The 16,503-nt window shown below is 50.2% G+C and overlaps 1 protein-coding gene across 11 annotated transcripts in view; it reads left to right on the forward strand.

Moving 5' to 3' along the window:
• The window catches only part of NRAP (nebulin related anchoring protein), a 66,296-nt gene that overhangs the window by 46,490 nt on the left and 3,303 nt on the right, over positions 1 to 16,503 (forward strand). For 9 of the 11 annotated variants that reach the window (XM_074373595.1, XM_074373592.1, XM_074373590.1 and 6 more), the window contains 10 exons: positions 447 to 644; positions 2,392 to 2,496; positions 3,794 to 3,892; positions 5,869 to 5,973; positions 6,321 to 6,428; positions 7,293 to 7,604; positions 10,692 to 10,796; positions 11,604 to 11,702; positions 12,987 to 13,091; positions 16,394 to 16,501. In XM_074373595.1, the coding sequence (XP_074229696.1) occupies positions 447 to 644; positions 2,392 to 2,496; positions 3,794 to 3,892; positions 5,869 to 5,973; positions 6,321 to 6,428; positions 7,293 to 7,604; positions 10,692 to 10,796; positions 11,604 to 11,702; positions 12,987 to 13,091; positions 16,394 to 16,501 (1,344 nt within the window). The remainder of the gene's footprint in view (positions 1 to 446; positions 645 to 2,391; positions 2,497 to 3,793; positions 3,893 to 5,868; positions 5,974 to 6,320; positions 6,429 to 7,292; positions 7,605 to 10,691; positions 10,797 to 11,603; positions 11,703 to 12,986; positions 13,092 to 16,393; positions 16,502 to 16,503) is intronic. The other 2 variants (XM_074373598.1, XM_074373593.1) reach the window with 1 other exon arrangement.

The raw sequence follows: 16,503 nt of genomic DNA on the forward strand, positions 1-16,503 counted from the left end.
GGCTCTCCATCAGCAGCCTGAGAGGAGACTCCTTGGTGTCTCAGATCTGAACTTGAGAGAGTGATGGGGAGAAACTCTGGGGAGCAGGAGGCAGGTTAGCCCTGCATCTTCTTGCCCCTGGAAAATGGGGAGATCTAAAGACTTGAGCAAGGGAACCACTGACATTATATGTGTCCCTTGAACTTCTGTATTTTCCAGAGTAGGGGAACCCTGGACCTTGATCATCCAGATCAATGACCTCCAAGAGTCGGGGGTGGTGAGTGGCAGGGCCTGGAGACCAATCCTTCTTATTAAGCCAGTCCTTTCAAGAAAGGAATGCTGGCCCTGCCAGGAAAGCCTCCCGGGCTTAACCTGGGACAGTCACATCCCAGTTGCTCTCCTGATGGTCCTGATGCAAATGGATGGCGGCTTTGAAATAGCTGCTGTTGATCTGTCTGCCCATCTAGGTGAATTACAAGAAAGGCTTTGAACACTCAAAGGCGCAGTTCCATCTGCCGTTGGACATGGTAACCCTGGTGCATGCCAGGAAGGCTCAGACCCTGGCCAGCGACCAGGACTACAGACATCCGCTCCCCCAGTACACTTCCTTGGCGGAAGACCTGAGGCTTCGCTGTGCCAAGAAAGCCCACAAGTTGCAGAGTGAGGTAAGGGGACCTGGCCTCTCTCTCGGGGCTCTTTTCCTCTTGAATTTGATCACAAGGCAGTGGCCCACAAGCTCCTGTGAGCTCAGTGGGGGCTCCAGAAGTGAGGACTCCTACACCTGGGTTTTCTTTTAAAACACTGCCTTAGTTGTTTTAAACTGGGTTTTAAAACTGTGCCTCGCTCTTAATAAGAACAGTTGCACAGGTCGAATACTAATAGCAACAACTGTTTATTGAATATTTCTGCTGAATTTCTAAGCATTGAGATTTCAGGCATGACCTCATTTAATCCTCAGAATAACCCTGTATCGATCGTCTTTATCCCCATTTTACAGAGCAGCTATAATGAGGCTCAAAGAACTTAAACAGCTTGTGCAGGATCACAGAACTATAAATGAGAAAGTGGGTGCTGAGACTTGGACCTAGGTGGTGTCTGTCGAGGATGTCAAGATTTGCTAATGGTGTTGCCTCTGGCCCCACGTGGGGCTGGAGGTTCCTCTTTGCTTCCTCTGTTTCTGTGCCACTGGTTTTCTCCAGAGGGCTAAGGTGTTCTGGGACCACCGGTCTTCTGCAGAGGGCTAAGATGTGCTGGGAGAGGTGCACTGAGCCCCTTTGGAACTGACCCACTTCAGGCAGAGGAGAGTGCTGGCAGGAGGGCAAGGCAATTAGGGCCCCAGAAATCCTTCCTGGGTGCTTCCAAGGAGTCTTGGAGGCCTTTATGTCCTCCCGTGTGCATTTCTAGCTCAAGCTACCTGTTTTCTGAAGGAGGCAGGCCCAGAAGCGGTGGGAGGCACGGGAAGATTTCCTCACTCCCAAGGAGATGCAAAATGTCTGTTCCCAGGAGGCAGCAGCATCCTTTTTGGTACTCACGTTATCTACCAGCTTGCCAGGTTTCCGCGCCATGAGATTCACAAGTAATGGGCCTGTGTTAGAAAATAAAACAACCCCACCAACCCGCTTTCGGGTTTGGCAGAGCCTGAGAGCTGCGCGGTGCTCAGATCTGGCTTTCTGTCGTCTGTTGGAAGTTTTCACCTGTGTACAGCATTTACGGAGTGACATAAACTGTCAGGAACCCGGGAGCAGCTGGAGGAACGAGGGAGCTGCCACGATCAGCTCAGGGGCCCGTTTGTCACTTGAGCAGAGACCTCACTTCCCCTGTCTCTCATCACCATAGCAACTGGAAGGCGGCATGCCTGGGGGAGGGGTGCCTCTGTGGCTGAAGGGGAGTGAATTTGGGGGTCCCCTTTAAACTGTCAGCCCTGATCACTCAGGTACATGCACTCACCCCCACCAGCACAGACTCAGGCCTTTGCCAGGTTATTCTGGATTCATTTATTAGTTCTTTCTTAACCTATGATTAATTAATGTCACCCTCTGCTGCTGGGTTTTGTTTTGAAGACCTATTAAACCGTTTCCACGTTTGCCCCAAGACAACTGCCTTTCTAACCACAATCCGCTCCGGCGTTTATTTTTTGATAGCCCACGTTAAAATAAAAATCCGCCGAGCATCCCACTAACAGCTTCAGAGACAAGTGACGGCGGAATTATTTTCTTCTGACGTACATTTTTGTTTCCCTAACGAGCATTTACTAAGAAGCGTGCGTGCATTTGCTGAGTATGACGTATCTGGAGGGACTGGCTTTGCCATGAGTTCTAATCGTGATGCTGTCTGTCGGGGGTCCTCTGGCTTCGCCCTGCTTCCTTGTGCCCCGAGCTTAGTTTTTCTGATTCCTTGTGTCGTTCCTTGTAGAATTTGTACCGGTCGGACCTGAACTTCATGCGAGGTGTGGCCTGTGTCGTTCCAGGCACGTTAGAGATTGAAGGGAGAAAGAGAGCGTCTGAACTCATCAGTGAGGTAACCAGGGACGCAGGATGGGGCGGGAGTGTCGAGAGTATTCCACAGTAGAGGATACTCCAGAACAATCAGCTTGTGTCTTACTGCTAAAGCCAGTTGGATGTCACACTGTTAGCAGGGGCAACTTCCCGCACAGCCTTTTGCCAGTCTCTCTTCTTACTCGCCTCTCCGTTCAGACCGCATGCTGTTTAAAACAACTTTGCAGACACTGAATCAGTTCCTCTATTAACGTATAAGAATTATCCACTGGCTCGCAAGATGCACTTTCCTAGGGTCCCTTTGAAGACTGGCTTGTGATACAATGAAGAGAGAGTGGGCTCTGGAGACAGAGATGGAGACTGAAATTCCAGGCCAGTACTCATTTGCTGTGTGCCAGTCACCTGCCCTCTCTCAGCCTCAACATCTTCATCAGTCAAATGGGAATATTCAGACCTATCTCATTTAGGTTTTGTGAGGACCAGCACCAGTCTAAGCACTGTGCTTCTCTGGTGGCTGTATGTGAGATGGTTGCTATCAGCTTAGTGATGATTTCTTGGTAGAAGTACAGAAGCCTGGAATTCTAAGCTCTTTGAACTCCTGAGGAATCTTGCCCGCCCCTGAGAGGGCTCCAGGACTTCCATTCACAGCAGGTGGAAGGGCAGGAGGGCGTAATGGAAGACTCTGGAAGTGAGAGGTGGTCAGCGTCCAGCCCGGGTGCCTCAGATGAGCCTGGGCATTGATTAGAAGCTCTGAGCCAGCAGAACTGTCCTCATTGTGGGAGTTGAGATTTAACTTTGTGCTTTACTTTTCCAATAATATTTCTTTAGCGAGTGGTTTCTAAACCTTGTGGTGCATCAGAATTCCCTTTGGAACTTAAAAAAAAAATACGGAGGCCTGGGCCCACTGATGACTTACTGAATCCCATCTCCTGGGGGGAAGGGGGGCATGCCGGCATGTGGATTATTTCACGCTGCACGGTCATTTCTGGTACACCCCCGGGGTGAGGAGCCCAGGTCTCCGGAGAGGAACGGAAACTTGGGAGCAAAACACAAATTTCAGTAGTCAGGTTCACATTCGTGGCAAAGGACTAGCCCTCTCTTTCCTGTTGATAAGCATCTGATTTCATCTCTTCTATCCTTTCTGCTTCTTCACCCTGTTGAGTTCCGAGGTCACAAGAGGAGGTGACAGACTAGATTCCGGGTGACAGACTAGCAGCCTTTGCAAAATGGGGTTTTATAACTAGTACTTAAAGACCGGGTTTTTCCTCTAGTTTTGCATCTTACTGAGTCTTCTTATTCCCTCTTGCATGTGACTTCAGAGTAAATACCGTCAGCATCCCCAGTCATTCAAGTTCACGGCCGTGACAGACACTCCCAGCCTCACTCATGCAAAACTCAGCAGCCAGATTACAAATGAGGTAAAATCTCTGGATGGCTTTGGGATGGGCTTTTGAAAAAACTGCTTGATGTTGGAAAAAGTATGTGTGAATATTTGTGCGGTTGGGGGTGGCGGGAAGCACGGGTGTTTGCATGGAAGTTGGGAAAGAAAAGAACGTCATTAGGCGGAGCCTAACTGGTTTCCAGAAGGAAGAAGAAAGGCCCAGTTGGAAATCTGGTTTCGTCTGCAAGCTCACCCCCCAAATGCAGTTACAGACCAGCAATGTCAGCATCTCCCGGGAGCCTGTGAGAAATGCCCAACCTCAGGCCCCACCCCAGACCCACTGAATCGGCATGGTCATGGAGCAAGATACCCATTCAAGTTGGAGAAGTACTGGGCTGCCATGTGTTTGTCCTAGCTTGGCAAAGACTGGCTACCCATTTTTACAGGGTCATCCTGATGGTGGTCATGGGAGGATCTGCGTCTGTCCATGGACTGTGATGCGGTGTGATGTTTGCCAGGCTTCTTGACTCTCTGCCTCCCCTTCCTCTCACTTGAATCCTTCTAGCACGGGGCAGGGGGGTGGGGGGGAGGCCCGGAGAAGGACTCTCACTACAAAAAATCACCCTGGCAGCTCTCCCTCTTCTTAGGGGCTCTCTCACAAGTTTGACATAGCAAGTGAGCTTGGCAGAGAATGAAGTGTTGCATCATCATCGTGAGTTTTTAAGATTCTTCTTCTGATCCTCACTTTTAGAAGTCAGTTGGAAAAAAAAAGTAGGGGGAAAAAATCTAACTCGTCTTTTGAACCAAACAGATTCAATCGTAAGTGTAAATATAAAATACTGTTTTTCCTACCTAAAAAAAAAAAAAAGTCAGTTGAGATCTGGCTATTTATAGATTAGTTCCCACTCTCACCCCAAGCTCGGGATAAGGAAGCCCAAAAGGCAGTGTGGCAACGTTGTCCATTTTAAAATTCCCACCGAACCCTCCTTGCCTGCTTTGCCATCTGGGTGCTGTGGGGCAACGGCGCCCCCTGCAGTAGTCCCTGGCCTTGGAGAGCTCAGCAACCAGAGAACCGTTTCTAATCATGAGAATGGATGTTTTCCGAGGGGCTGAGGCCGTGCCCGGCAGCACCGGTGTGAGTTCACTCACCGGAGGCTCCCGAGATACCGGTAAAGGCTGCAGACCAGGCTTGGGAACCTCCCTTCCACCAAGCCCAGCTTCTCCTAAATTCCCCAGGCCTTAATCTTGTCTTTACCCTGTGTCTTCAGTGAAAAAGTCTACCACGGGAAGAACCACAACAGTATTCCGAAATGTGTTTTTCTTTCCTCAGCCTATTATTGGGCAAAGCGTAAAGGAGGACAGAAATATCTTTTCCTTTCCCTGTCTTAGGTTCTCGGCTGGGGCTCTGTAACAAAAGACAGGCTAACAAGAGAGAAGCCTGCACATCTATTTAGTATAAGGAAATGGAGACCAGAAGGAATAAACCTGGGTGCTTTTTATTTTAGGTTTGATGAAAAGTGTAAAGTTGAGGGAAAATGTGGTGGGATGGAAGGGGATGAGCTGGGGGAAGCTTAGCCAGGTTTGTTCATTTGAATTCCTCTCGGGTCCCTCAAGGTCAGAGATCAGGTTCCTCCTTCCTCCGGCAGAGGGAGGGCACCTCCCGCAGGAGGGGTGTGACCTGCTGCAGGGGCGAAGTTTCTTCCAGCACCTGCTGCTTCCTGATTCCTTCAGCTTAAAATAGTCACTCTGCCTAGGTACCGTATTTTGGGGTAACATGTCCTGAACCCCATCACAAGCAACTTGCAGTTTCTTACATATTCCTTTCCTAGCGCCCAATTTGATGCACGAAGACTGTCTTCATGGAGGCAAACATCTTCCCCAGGCTGAAGGTGTATCCATGACACTGCCAATGGCCTTTGACAAACGTATTTCCCGATTGCAAAGGAGGGACTCCTCCTAGCCCTGCTGAAATGCACAGCACTTACTTTCTTGCTTTTTTTTCCCCCTGCCCAGCGCCTCTATAAAGCAGCAGGAGAGGATGCAAGACACCAGTACACAATGACCCTGGGCCTGCCGGAGTTTGTCCGAGCGAAAACAAACGCGGCCAATCTGAGTGACGTAAGCCTTTCCCCTCGCTGAAGTTGAGGCCTGCTCTGGGGCCACCTACATCCATGTCTGTGATGCGCTCTCACAGGGACCCTGCTGGTGTTCATAGCAACTTAAAAAAAATACATCTTGTAGATGCTCATATTAAATATACCCTTCCACAGACGCACTGATATATACATGTCAGGGCCCACGACCATGTGGGTGCTAATGAGCTCTTTCTTTGCAACATAGAAAGCTTTTTGCTTGTCAGGAATCAATTCTGGAACACCACACTACAAATGAGAGGGGTTGCCTTTGTTCGTTGAGTCATGTAATTTTTTTTTTTTAAAGAAGATCTACATGTGTTCCTTCCATAGGCAAAATACAAGGAGTCTTGGCGGAATCTCCGTGCTCAAGGCTACAAGCTGACAGTAGACGCTCTCCCCTTCCAGGCGGCACGGGTCTCTGGAGATCTAGCCAGTGATGTGAGTCGAATGATATGACCTTCCATCTCGCCTAATTTCTGTTAACTTCATGTAAAACAATGTCTGCGGCTGATTTTCCTGAATTAAAGCAAATCTATCACCATGTGAGACAGGATGTCACCTGCAGAATCTATTAGTTATGAATGAGGTTCTTTGACGGAGACAGGGAAAGAAAGGCTCTCGTAATCAGAAGCTAAATGCAGGCAAAGGTCTCCAGCAGGAAAAAGATGATGATTTAGATCTAATTGCAGTGTCCAAGCAACGAGCCCCTGGAACGTGTGAACTGCCTGTTTTCGAACTCCACCCAGAATTGGAAAGAGAACCGCAGTAGAAACTGGGGGAGGGCCGTAGCACGTCTCCCTCTTGGCTCTCAGCAGTTGCCTGCGTTGGCGGTAGGATTTGCAGTCTGTGTCTCAGCCACTCTGTTGATAACGTCCATAGCTTTGGGACACGAAGGTGACTTTCTCTTTCCCACAAACAAATCACAGAAAATGTCGACTTCAAATAAGCGGATCCCGTCTTTGGGGTTTGATGTTTTGCCAAGTGCTAGGGGATAAAGCGCAAGTTTCTCTTATACGATTTTTGATAAATTCCTTCTGGCCATAGGGCACGTACGGGGAGCGGGGCCTTCCCTTTGGTTCTAAAGATCCGGTTTTAATTAGATGGGAGGAATGGAGCAGTGTTTTAATTGTTCCTCCCCCAGGGAGGAAGCATGCTCTCAGGACAACCTTACTGTGGTTTTTCTTATAATCATCCCCTCCTGGTGTAAGAACAGGTGATTTTTGTAGTGTCTGGAAGGAAAATGCACAGGTGGAATAAAGCGGGCCAAATTTCGGCCCCTGACCACCTGGTCCTCCCCTCCAGTTTCTCTACAGACATGACTTCGTGAAGGAGCGGGGGAGGCTGATCGGGGCCCGGAGTGTGAGCGACGACCCCCGGCTCCGGCACTGCCAGCGGATGGGCCATGTGCAGAGCGAGCTTCAGTACAGGAGGGAGGCGGCGGGCGGCCGAGGCCAGTGCCACCTGCCCTTGGACATGGTGCCCCTGGTCCACGCCAGGAAGGCCCAGGCCCTGGCCAGCGACCATGACTACAGGACACGGTGCCACGCATTCACGGCACTGCCTGAGGACCTGAAGATGGCCTGGGCCAAGCGGGCTCACGCTCTGCAGAGTGAGGTAGGGGGCACCCCAGGATCGCAGCCCATCGGCCCCTAACCCTTCTCCTCCCACCAGGCCTGGGTGGAAATCTCTGCTTCTTTTCCAGCCTTTCAGATCCTCGTCCAGATCTAACGACAATGACTCATTTGGTTTGCATCTTGTAGGTTGGAATTATTCAGTCAATCATTCAACAAATATTTACTGAGCACCTACTACATACCAGGCACCACTCGAGGTCCTGGGGATACCGTTATCAACAAAAGAGTCAAAAAACCCCTGGGGTCATGGAGTGTCCCTCCTATGGGAGGGAGATAAAGTATGAGTGAGGGACAGAGAAGGTCAGATGGTGAGACGCTATGGGGACAAGCAGAGCAGGGAGCCATGTGCAGGGTGAGCACATTTGCGTACCTGCATGTGTACAGCCTAATGTGGGGTCAGTGCTCTGTCCAGGCCACGCCCTACCACGTATGGGTGCTGGTTCGATCTGCTCTTAGTCCCACACTCCCCTCCGTGATCTCAGGCAGGCACTGCAGGATGTCCTGCAAAGCACAGGCAGGGACAGTCAATGCGACAGCCCTGGCCCCTCCCTTTATGGCCTCAAGAGACTCCTTAAGTTCTCCCGCCTTCAGTTTCTCCATCAGAAATAACAACAACAGCAATAACAATACCTAGGAAACACGAATGCTTATCCTGGGCCAGACGTTGGCTTAAATATTTTGCACGAACGATCTCATGTAGTATCTGAGGAGGTACTGGTAGTACTGCCATTTTTATAGATGTGGTCATTAACCTATAATCTTCAGTGACTTGCTGAGGGTCATAAGCTGGCAGGGAAATGACTTGCTCAAGACCATACAGATAGAGGCAAAGCGGAGGCTCTGGGCTCCTGACTCGGGGTTCAGTGCTCTCTGGCTCCTCCAGGTGGCTGGATTAGGAACCCAGGAGCTCTGGCTCCTGTGTGTTCTCTTAAGGACCACCTATGGGGCATACCCAGTGGACAGCATTTGGTGGCTCCTCTGAAAATCTGAACAAACATTTGAACCCCAAAGTTCTTCATTAGGTGGGAATAGGAGCCCATCCTTTGAGGACAGAATGAGATAATGAATCTAAAGCAAACCACATCCCATGCAAGGTAGTGGTTATAATGGTTATTATTAATATGACAAATATACCCCTTCCCCTGGCCACCTCCTGGGTGCAACTGATCATGTCATTCCTGTTGGAACTCAGGGGCTGAAAGCTACAGCTCGTTGCACCTGCCACCCTGTGCTCCAGAATGGGGGTGCTGGGAGACCCCATGTGTGAATCTGAATGTGACTTCTAGGTCTTAAGATACACAAGGGCAAATAACAAAGCTGCCATTTGGAAAAGCCAGATTCAACCAGACAGCCTGAGAAGGTCTCTATTAATTCTTAGAATCCTTCTTGGAACCCATCTTTGAGTAGCCCGTTCTCCCCAGCCCTCCTCCCCCCTCCCCATCTTTCATGGTGAAGTCTGGGGCAGGCGTGTTGTTTTTAGGGTCTGCGTGAATAGTCAAAGCTGGGCTGGGAGCTGCAATATCAATAGACAATCCATTTATAAGAGACTCTGAGGCGCAGTCAGATCTTTGGGGAACCAGCATCTTGCCTTCTGACTTACCTGCAATTGTACTGTTCAGCTCAACAAAAGGCAAGTTGAAAGAACGCCCCCCACTTCATCTCACTTATGAAAGGAGCAAGGCCTGGCTGTGAAGAGGCCCTGTAGGATTATTCTCTCTAACTTAGAAATTTATCCAATTTTCTCTGTTCTTTATCAGAGTGGAAGGCAAAAGCTTTGCCGGTGTAGACTGAAAGATCGCGGTATAAAAAGCCATCTCACTGACATGGGGTTTTGAAACGTGCTCCTGAACCTGAGTGATGTCTTCCTGCACCAGTTGGAAAGCAGAGTTGAATTTGCACAGGGGCATTAACCAGCAGACAGTAGATCAGAAATGGACCCTCTTTGAGGCCAGCTGTGAGGAGTACTGTGATTCCTGAAATGAAAGAAAACTAAAAAGGCCGACAGGCTGATTTCAGGAGTGGTATTCTGCGTTACAGCAAAGCTTATATCTAAATTAGAGAAATGCTATCAACTTCGTTTAGATCCAAATTTTAGATTTCCTTAGAGAGGCTTTTTCCACCTTTAAAAATGCCTCATTTCCATAAGGAGAGGAAGAAAAGCTTTCAAGCGACTGTCTGTTCATAGGTAATGGGGGTGCAGGTCAAGGAATAGTAATGAGTGAACATGTTAGGCGATTCCTGATCAGACCCATTGTCTTAAAGCACCATGTACTGTTTTCTCCCAGCAGTTGATGCTGGAGAGAGGTCTAACCTTCTGACTCCTTCAAATGAAGAAAATGAATAAAGCTTAAACCCATTTATGCAATATAATCAAATCATGAGTAGCAGTAGGTGGTGGGGGTAAACCGAGGCACAGAAAGATTAAAATGGCTCGCACGCCGTTGGCCAGTGGCATCCGGGTTTGCTCCAGTTTTGAGAGTCCGGCTATAATTGTCTGCCCCTTCGCCCACCACCACAAGAAAAAAACAAATCTAACATACAGAGTGGCTTTTACCCCTCAGGACTCTCAGGTGTTTTCATGGGAACAGAGGGGTTGTCATGACCTCCAGGTATCACAGAGAGAAACTGAGTCACATTTCGGTACAGTGATTTGCTCCGAGTCACAGCGGGTTTGATCCAGAGCTCAAAGCCCTTTTATCAGCTGAAAGTGTGGAGAACCTTTCTGTTTAGGCAGGCGGTCAGTGGCCTCGCTGCCAGACTGAAACAAAATAACCGGGGCTGATGTGTGGGCTGGGGTGTATATATACTCGGAGCCTCCTTAAGTGATCACTCCCACAGGTCACCACCTTCCACTTTGGATCCGGCCACTTCACAGGAGGGGGTGTCTCGTATCTTATGCACAATTCATTATTTAATTCTGGGAGGGGCAGAAACTCCGTTTGACATAATGACATGTAGAAGGCACCCCACGTGCCGGTGTTGAAAAGTTGTGATGAAGCATGGTTACAGGATGCCCCAGCAGTCTTCGACACTCTCCTGAGAAAAGCCAATGGTTTTCTTCCCACAGTTTCGCTACAAGTCAGACCTGATGGGCATGAAGGGGACCGGATGGCTGGCGCTGCGCTCCCCACAGATAGAGAGCGCAAAGAAGGCCGGGGAACTCATCAGCGAGGTACCAATAACCTGGCTCTACCAGAAACGCAACCTGGCATGAATTTCCTCCTGACGAGGGGACCTGCGGATGCACTGGAGACCCCGAGAGGCCCCCACGGCTGCTGGACTCCAGATATTTTTCTGGAACCATTTGCAACCAAATCCCCAAGACAGAATAAGATTTCCCTTCAAATGAATTCACTTGCTGGGAGTTAGAGGCGTGTTCCAACCAGGCAGTGAAAGCGGCATGAGGCATTAGAAGATTCTCAGCAGATGCGTCATGTACCAGTATGGTCTGAACTGGCCCACTGTTTTCACGGGGGCGAGGGGAGGATTTGCCGCCCACCTCCTGAGTTAGTCGGAGAGCCCAGGGCCCTGGGGTTGTCTGGCTTCAGGAGGTGGTGCATGTTGCACAGGTACAGTTGCATTAGCTGAACTCCCCACCCTGTTGACGACCTAGAGGTTCTTGCCCTGGGATCTCCTTGAGGGTGGCGCTGCCTTCAGTTCCTTAGAAACAGAACCTGCTTGGATAGGGTCTGAGCAAGGCCACCTGGATGCCGGATCCTTCCCTCTACTGAATTCCTCTATTGGGATGAGCTGTGGTATTTTGCAGCCTCTCTTTTCAAGAGAGTAAATACCTGTAAAATGTTCCTCATCACAGAGGCAGCTGGAATCTCTTCCGTAGGCTACCGAGGTGCCCACCAAGAAGAGAGACGTGTCTTCCAGTCATGTCGTTGGTACCTTTGGTCCTGAGTAGGTGGGGTCAAGCTGCATCCAGAAAACGGGCCTTGATTGTTTCACGAGAATCTTGGTGTTTCTCTTACAGACCAAATACCGTAAAAAACCAGACACTATCAAGTTCACCACGGTGGTTGACTCCCCGGACCTGGTTCATGCCAAGAACAGCTACGTGCATTGCAACGAGGTAGGTGTTTCCCCCACTCATCGCAGGCTCAGGAGTGGGCCGTGCCGTACGGTGGGCAGTGCTGAAGAACACGGGCTCTGGACGGGTGTGAGTGCAGACTTCTGTCCCTCACCTGGCTGATCTTGGACCAGTCACTTAATCTCATCTAACTCCCATTCCCTTATTTGAAAGGAGTGTAACGATAGCATTTCCTAGGACTGGGCGAACTAAATGAGGATTAAACAAATAAAAGTACTTGAAGCTTTTAGCAAGTATCTGGAACATAGTAAGTCCTTAATAAATGTCCCTTTCTATGGTTTGATACATAATCCTAACTGTAATAATGCTAAGTATTATTGATGCTCCCTTACCAAACAGGGCAGATACATCTTAATTTTTGATAGATGACAATGAAATTAAAAGCTTAATATAAACCATTAGGGAAAAAAAAAAGAGAACAGCTTTATCAAAAGCTTCTTTCTGCTTTTACTCTCTGTATGACTTAGCCCCATTTCTCCTCTCCTGTATTTATTGCAAAGAATAGGAAATGAAATATTTTTTTTCTCTGAAATTGTCCAGGGATTGGACTTTGCCCACACACACTGTCATAGCTGCCCCATCCTCATGCAGAGTCCAAATGTTGTACTGACCAGTTCATGTTTGCAAACCCCAAATTGAATGTGGGACAGGGTCGGGATATTAAATATCATATTTCCTCTCTACAAATAGACAAGGCTCAGCCACTCCCTACAATTGTTTGCAGTTCTTAGACCACTGCCCTAAAAGTAGCAACTAAGATTAAGCTTGAGTTTTAAAATTGTGTCTTCTTGGAACCCAGGGTGGACTATGAAAACTTCGAATTTCTGTGCACATATTAAGGCATTTAAAGCTTTTTAGCTATGGGGTCTTTTTATTATGTTTATTAATATCAAATAACAAAGGCATTGAAGCATCTTGTTACTAGTAAAATGCTTGAACAATGCCCAATTGCAAAGATTCTCCAAAATATCCACTCACCTTTTACTGTTTGTAAAACACACAGGAATAGCCAACCAGGGTGACGTGGCCCATTTGGAGCAGATCTTGATGAATATTTTAAGCAGGGGTCATTTAAACCACCCCCCTCACCTGACCCCAGTCGCATGTGCCCCTCCCTCCCTCTGGGTTCTGGAGGGGTGCTCTCCACGTGCAGGGGTGGCTTCTGTGCCCTTGGTGGGCACGGGGGTGGGAGAGGCAGGCAAGGGGATCAGCCTGCGGCCGCAGCACAGGCAGTTCTCCAGTTACCGAGAGCCTTCTTCCCTGCAGCGGCTGTACAGGTCTGGGGATGCCGAATCCCTGCACAGATACACCCTGGTCCCTGACCACCCTGATTTCACCAGAGCCCGCCTCAACGCGCTGCATCTGAGCGATGTAAGTGAACCGGTGGTTCATGTGGGGTGTGCCCGTTTCTGTGAAATTATCTGTGCCCAAACTGGATTTTATTTGCTTAAAAAAAAAAAAGAAGTTCCTAGAAAGGAAGATTGGGAACCGAAAGAACCCTGGACTGAGAGTGGGACAAATGGCATGTGTGATTTTGAGTTGATTTCCTTGCTGGGCCTCAGTTTCCTCAGCTGTAAAATGGGGATGGAGCTATGCCAGCTGACACCTGTGGTTCCTTCCAGCTCTCAAATCCTGATGCTGGGCGTGGCTCCAAAGACCCCGGTCCTGTGCTGGGTTACGGTCAGAGGAGTGGTGCCCTGGCTCTGGCAGGTGTAGACGGCTGCTCTGTCCAGTCCCTGGACACCTCTCCTTAGCCATTCAGAGCAGTGTAAGTTTGGAGACAGAGTGGCGCTTTCTCGTTTAGAAAGATGCTGCAATTGTAGTCCATTGGGTCCAAACACAATCCGCTCCTTTGTGCCTGAGGCTGTGGCCCCCCACATGTCTGTTTCCCTTGGATGTGTGCCCTTTGCGTGCATAACCAAGCTGCTGTTTCCTAAACCCAGGCTTGTTGTTAGCAGGGGTTGGAGGCCCCTGGTTGTAATAGAATAGGCGGCCGCTCTGCCGGCAGCGCTGTGATCCTGGGATAACAGGTATCGAGGCGGCGGAATCAAAAGATGCTGTCAGATCAGAATAACACAGGCAGAGTGTGTCGGCCTGGGGCAGCGCGGGGCCTCCCACAGCCTGGCCATTCTTCCCTCCCTGGCCTGGCCATTGTGTCCTGGGGCTCCGTGCAGATCAACAGCTGCTGCCGTTCACCCCAGAGGTGGCTGCCTCGCAGGGGTCGGCGAGAGGCGCCTTCTAGTTAGCGTGTGTATTAGTTTGTTGCGTTTGTAAAGCCCTGTGGGATCCCACGCGGTGAATGCGACGGTGCTTTGTAAATATGAGTTATTATGACCATTTGATGCTTTTGAGGGATGCACGAGGGATAATTTTAGAACGGCAGCTCTGGTGGGCTGACCTCCATCTGGGGAAGCGGGACCTCCCCCTCGACAGAGCTTGGACAAAAAAATCCATCTCATTAATGCTTCAAGGATAGGGGAAGGCGCAGCCTCCATTTGAGGAACTATTGGAGGCCCCATCGCCCTGGAAACTGGGATAAAACTGCCAGTCTATGTGAGACGCAGCTTAAGGAGGACAGCCACCCCAGGCTGGTGGCAGAAGCATCTTTCCTCTCACATGGGATGCCAGTCTGTAGAGTCCCGGAGCTGAAATTAGCCGCCAGGGCACGCGGGTATGGAGAACTCATGAACCTCTTTTGAAAGAGCACTTCTTCGGGGGCGTGTGGAATACGCACAATTGGATCAAGTGCTCTGTGAGGAAGATGTGGAGGGAAAGTGACCTTCCTGGGCAAAGAAAGCCATTGAGATGTGTAAGGCAGCCGAAATAACTAAAAATCAAATGACTCTAATGTGTGAGGATGAGGGCAAAACTGTGCCCACTGTGATAAAGAAGAGGAACGCCCAGGGTTCCAAATCAAAGTGCCTGCGGAATCTAAAGACTCCCAGTGGCAAGGCAGAAACCTCAACAGAATGGGAAAAACTCAGGCAGGAAGCCGTGGCAACCAAGCAAACAGTACACAGGGGCGAGTTGCTGAGGGAGGGGAGCGAGCGCCTCGGGGAGAACCCCAGTTTGGGCTGTGCCCTCCAGCTGACCCTCAGTCCCAGAGACTCGGGAGCTGGGGTGCGTCAAACACCAAAGTGGGGTGACATTGGTGTTTGATGCTGTGGAAAGACTGGCGTCATTTCCTAGCCCAGATCTGGTGCGAAGACTCTTATTAGGGAGGCACTGACAGTCCCCTTTCCAGGGGATGATCAGGACGTTGCTAGTCTACTGTCTGCGGGACGCCGAAGCAGGAAGCAGAATGCTCCAGGGCTGGGTGGTCTGTCATCTGAATGCTCCTCCCCTTCTACGTGCCTCTCAGTCCTGCCTGCTGAACTCAGCAGTGACCCAGGAGATCTCATCCTTTGGGCCCTGTCTGTGGTTCATCAGTTAGGTGATCGCCCCAGCGAGGACCGACTCTGTATTTCTAGGCCCTTGAACCTAGTAGGTACTTGGCTCGTGTTGGGTGTTGGAGTTGGAGGCAGAGATGAAGGTGAAGGTGACGACGGTCAGCAGGACCTCACTCGTCGTTTGATGAGATCCACTGTGCTTGGCTCAAGCCTTCCGTGATCCCCTCTAGTCTGGGCCCAGTTGTAGGGTGGCGTGACACTTTGCTTTTTTTCTCCCACTCCTCCTTGGCTTAATCCCTCCAAACCCCTGCAGAACAGAGCTTTGGCCTTAGCCTCTATTTCCAAGTGACGAAAGTAAGGTTCTTAAGGGTCCCCTGACCTGCCCTGGCTCTCAGAATGAGTGAGCGCCCGACACGGCCTGGGGCTGTCACTTTGTCACCTGCTGGTGATGCGCCTTGCATGCTGTCTCCCTTCTCTGTGGCGGGATAGAGGACAGCCTTCCGCTGGGATCTCCAGATGATGCCTTTCATGGAGCCTTTCCCTTATCTTGGAAAAAAATACGAGCTGCATGAAGGCACGGGAGATTTTGATGCCTCCGTCGGTGATGTGGGTCTACCTGAGGACTAAGAGGATGTGATTACAGACCCCTGGAGGGTATGTGAGAACTTGAAAAGGCAAAAAATGAAAGAGAAAGATGTGAAATGCATGGGTCAGGAACTTGGTCAGGTTCCTGACAATCAATTTAATTCAGGTGAAGGCTCTCCCCTCAGTGCAGGCACCAGGGGTGCATATGGGATGCAGCGTGCTTCACAGGGATGCTGTGAGGTGGCATCAGAGGTAGACAAGGGCCCCCAGGAAGCCAGTGGAGCCGATGAACACATGGGTGCCGGGACCCAAGCAATGGCACTTCCAGCGTGTGGGAAGAAACAGGGTTCTTGGACTTTGAGCTCTGGCATCTAGAAGCTGCAACCTGGAGGCACTGAAAGTGAAAGCAAAGGCAGGAAGGAGTGGGGCAGGTAACATCGGACGTAGCAAATGAGCCAGACCCATAGACCCCCAAGGCCCACAAGAGCAGGGCCTGATGCTCAGCCCCTGGTGGCCAGCACCCCCAGTCCCAGAGCTGGGGAGGTCCTCAGGATGGACGTGGGGCCAGGGACTCTGCCATCCGGGAGCCAGCAAGGCAGAGGGTGTGTGTTTAGGAGCTACTCCCGCTGAGAATCAGGAGCACATCAGACACGGAGCTACTCACTGCTTGCTCACTCATTTCTTCTTTCCCTCAACTAGAAAGTCTACCGAAACTCTTGGGAACAGACCCGGGCTGGCGGCTATGACTTCAGGCTGGACGCCATCCCATTCCAGACGGCCCGGGCGTCCAGGGAAATTGCCAGTGATGT

This window comes from Camelus bactrianus, chromosome 11 (assembly GCF_048773025.1).
Source record: "Camelus bactrianus isolate YW-2024 breed Bactrian camel chromosome 11, ASM4877302v1, whole genome shotgun sequence".
NCBI lineage: Eukaryota > Metazoa > Chordata > Mammalia > Artiodactyla > Camelidae > Camelus > Camelus bactrianus.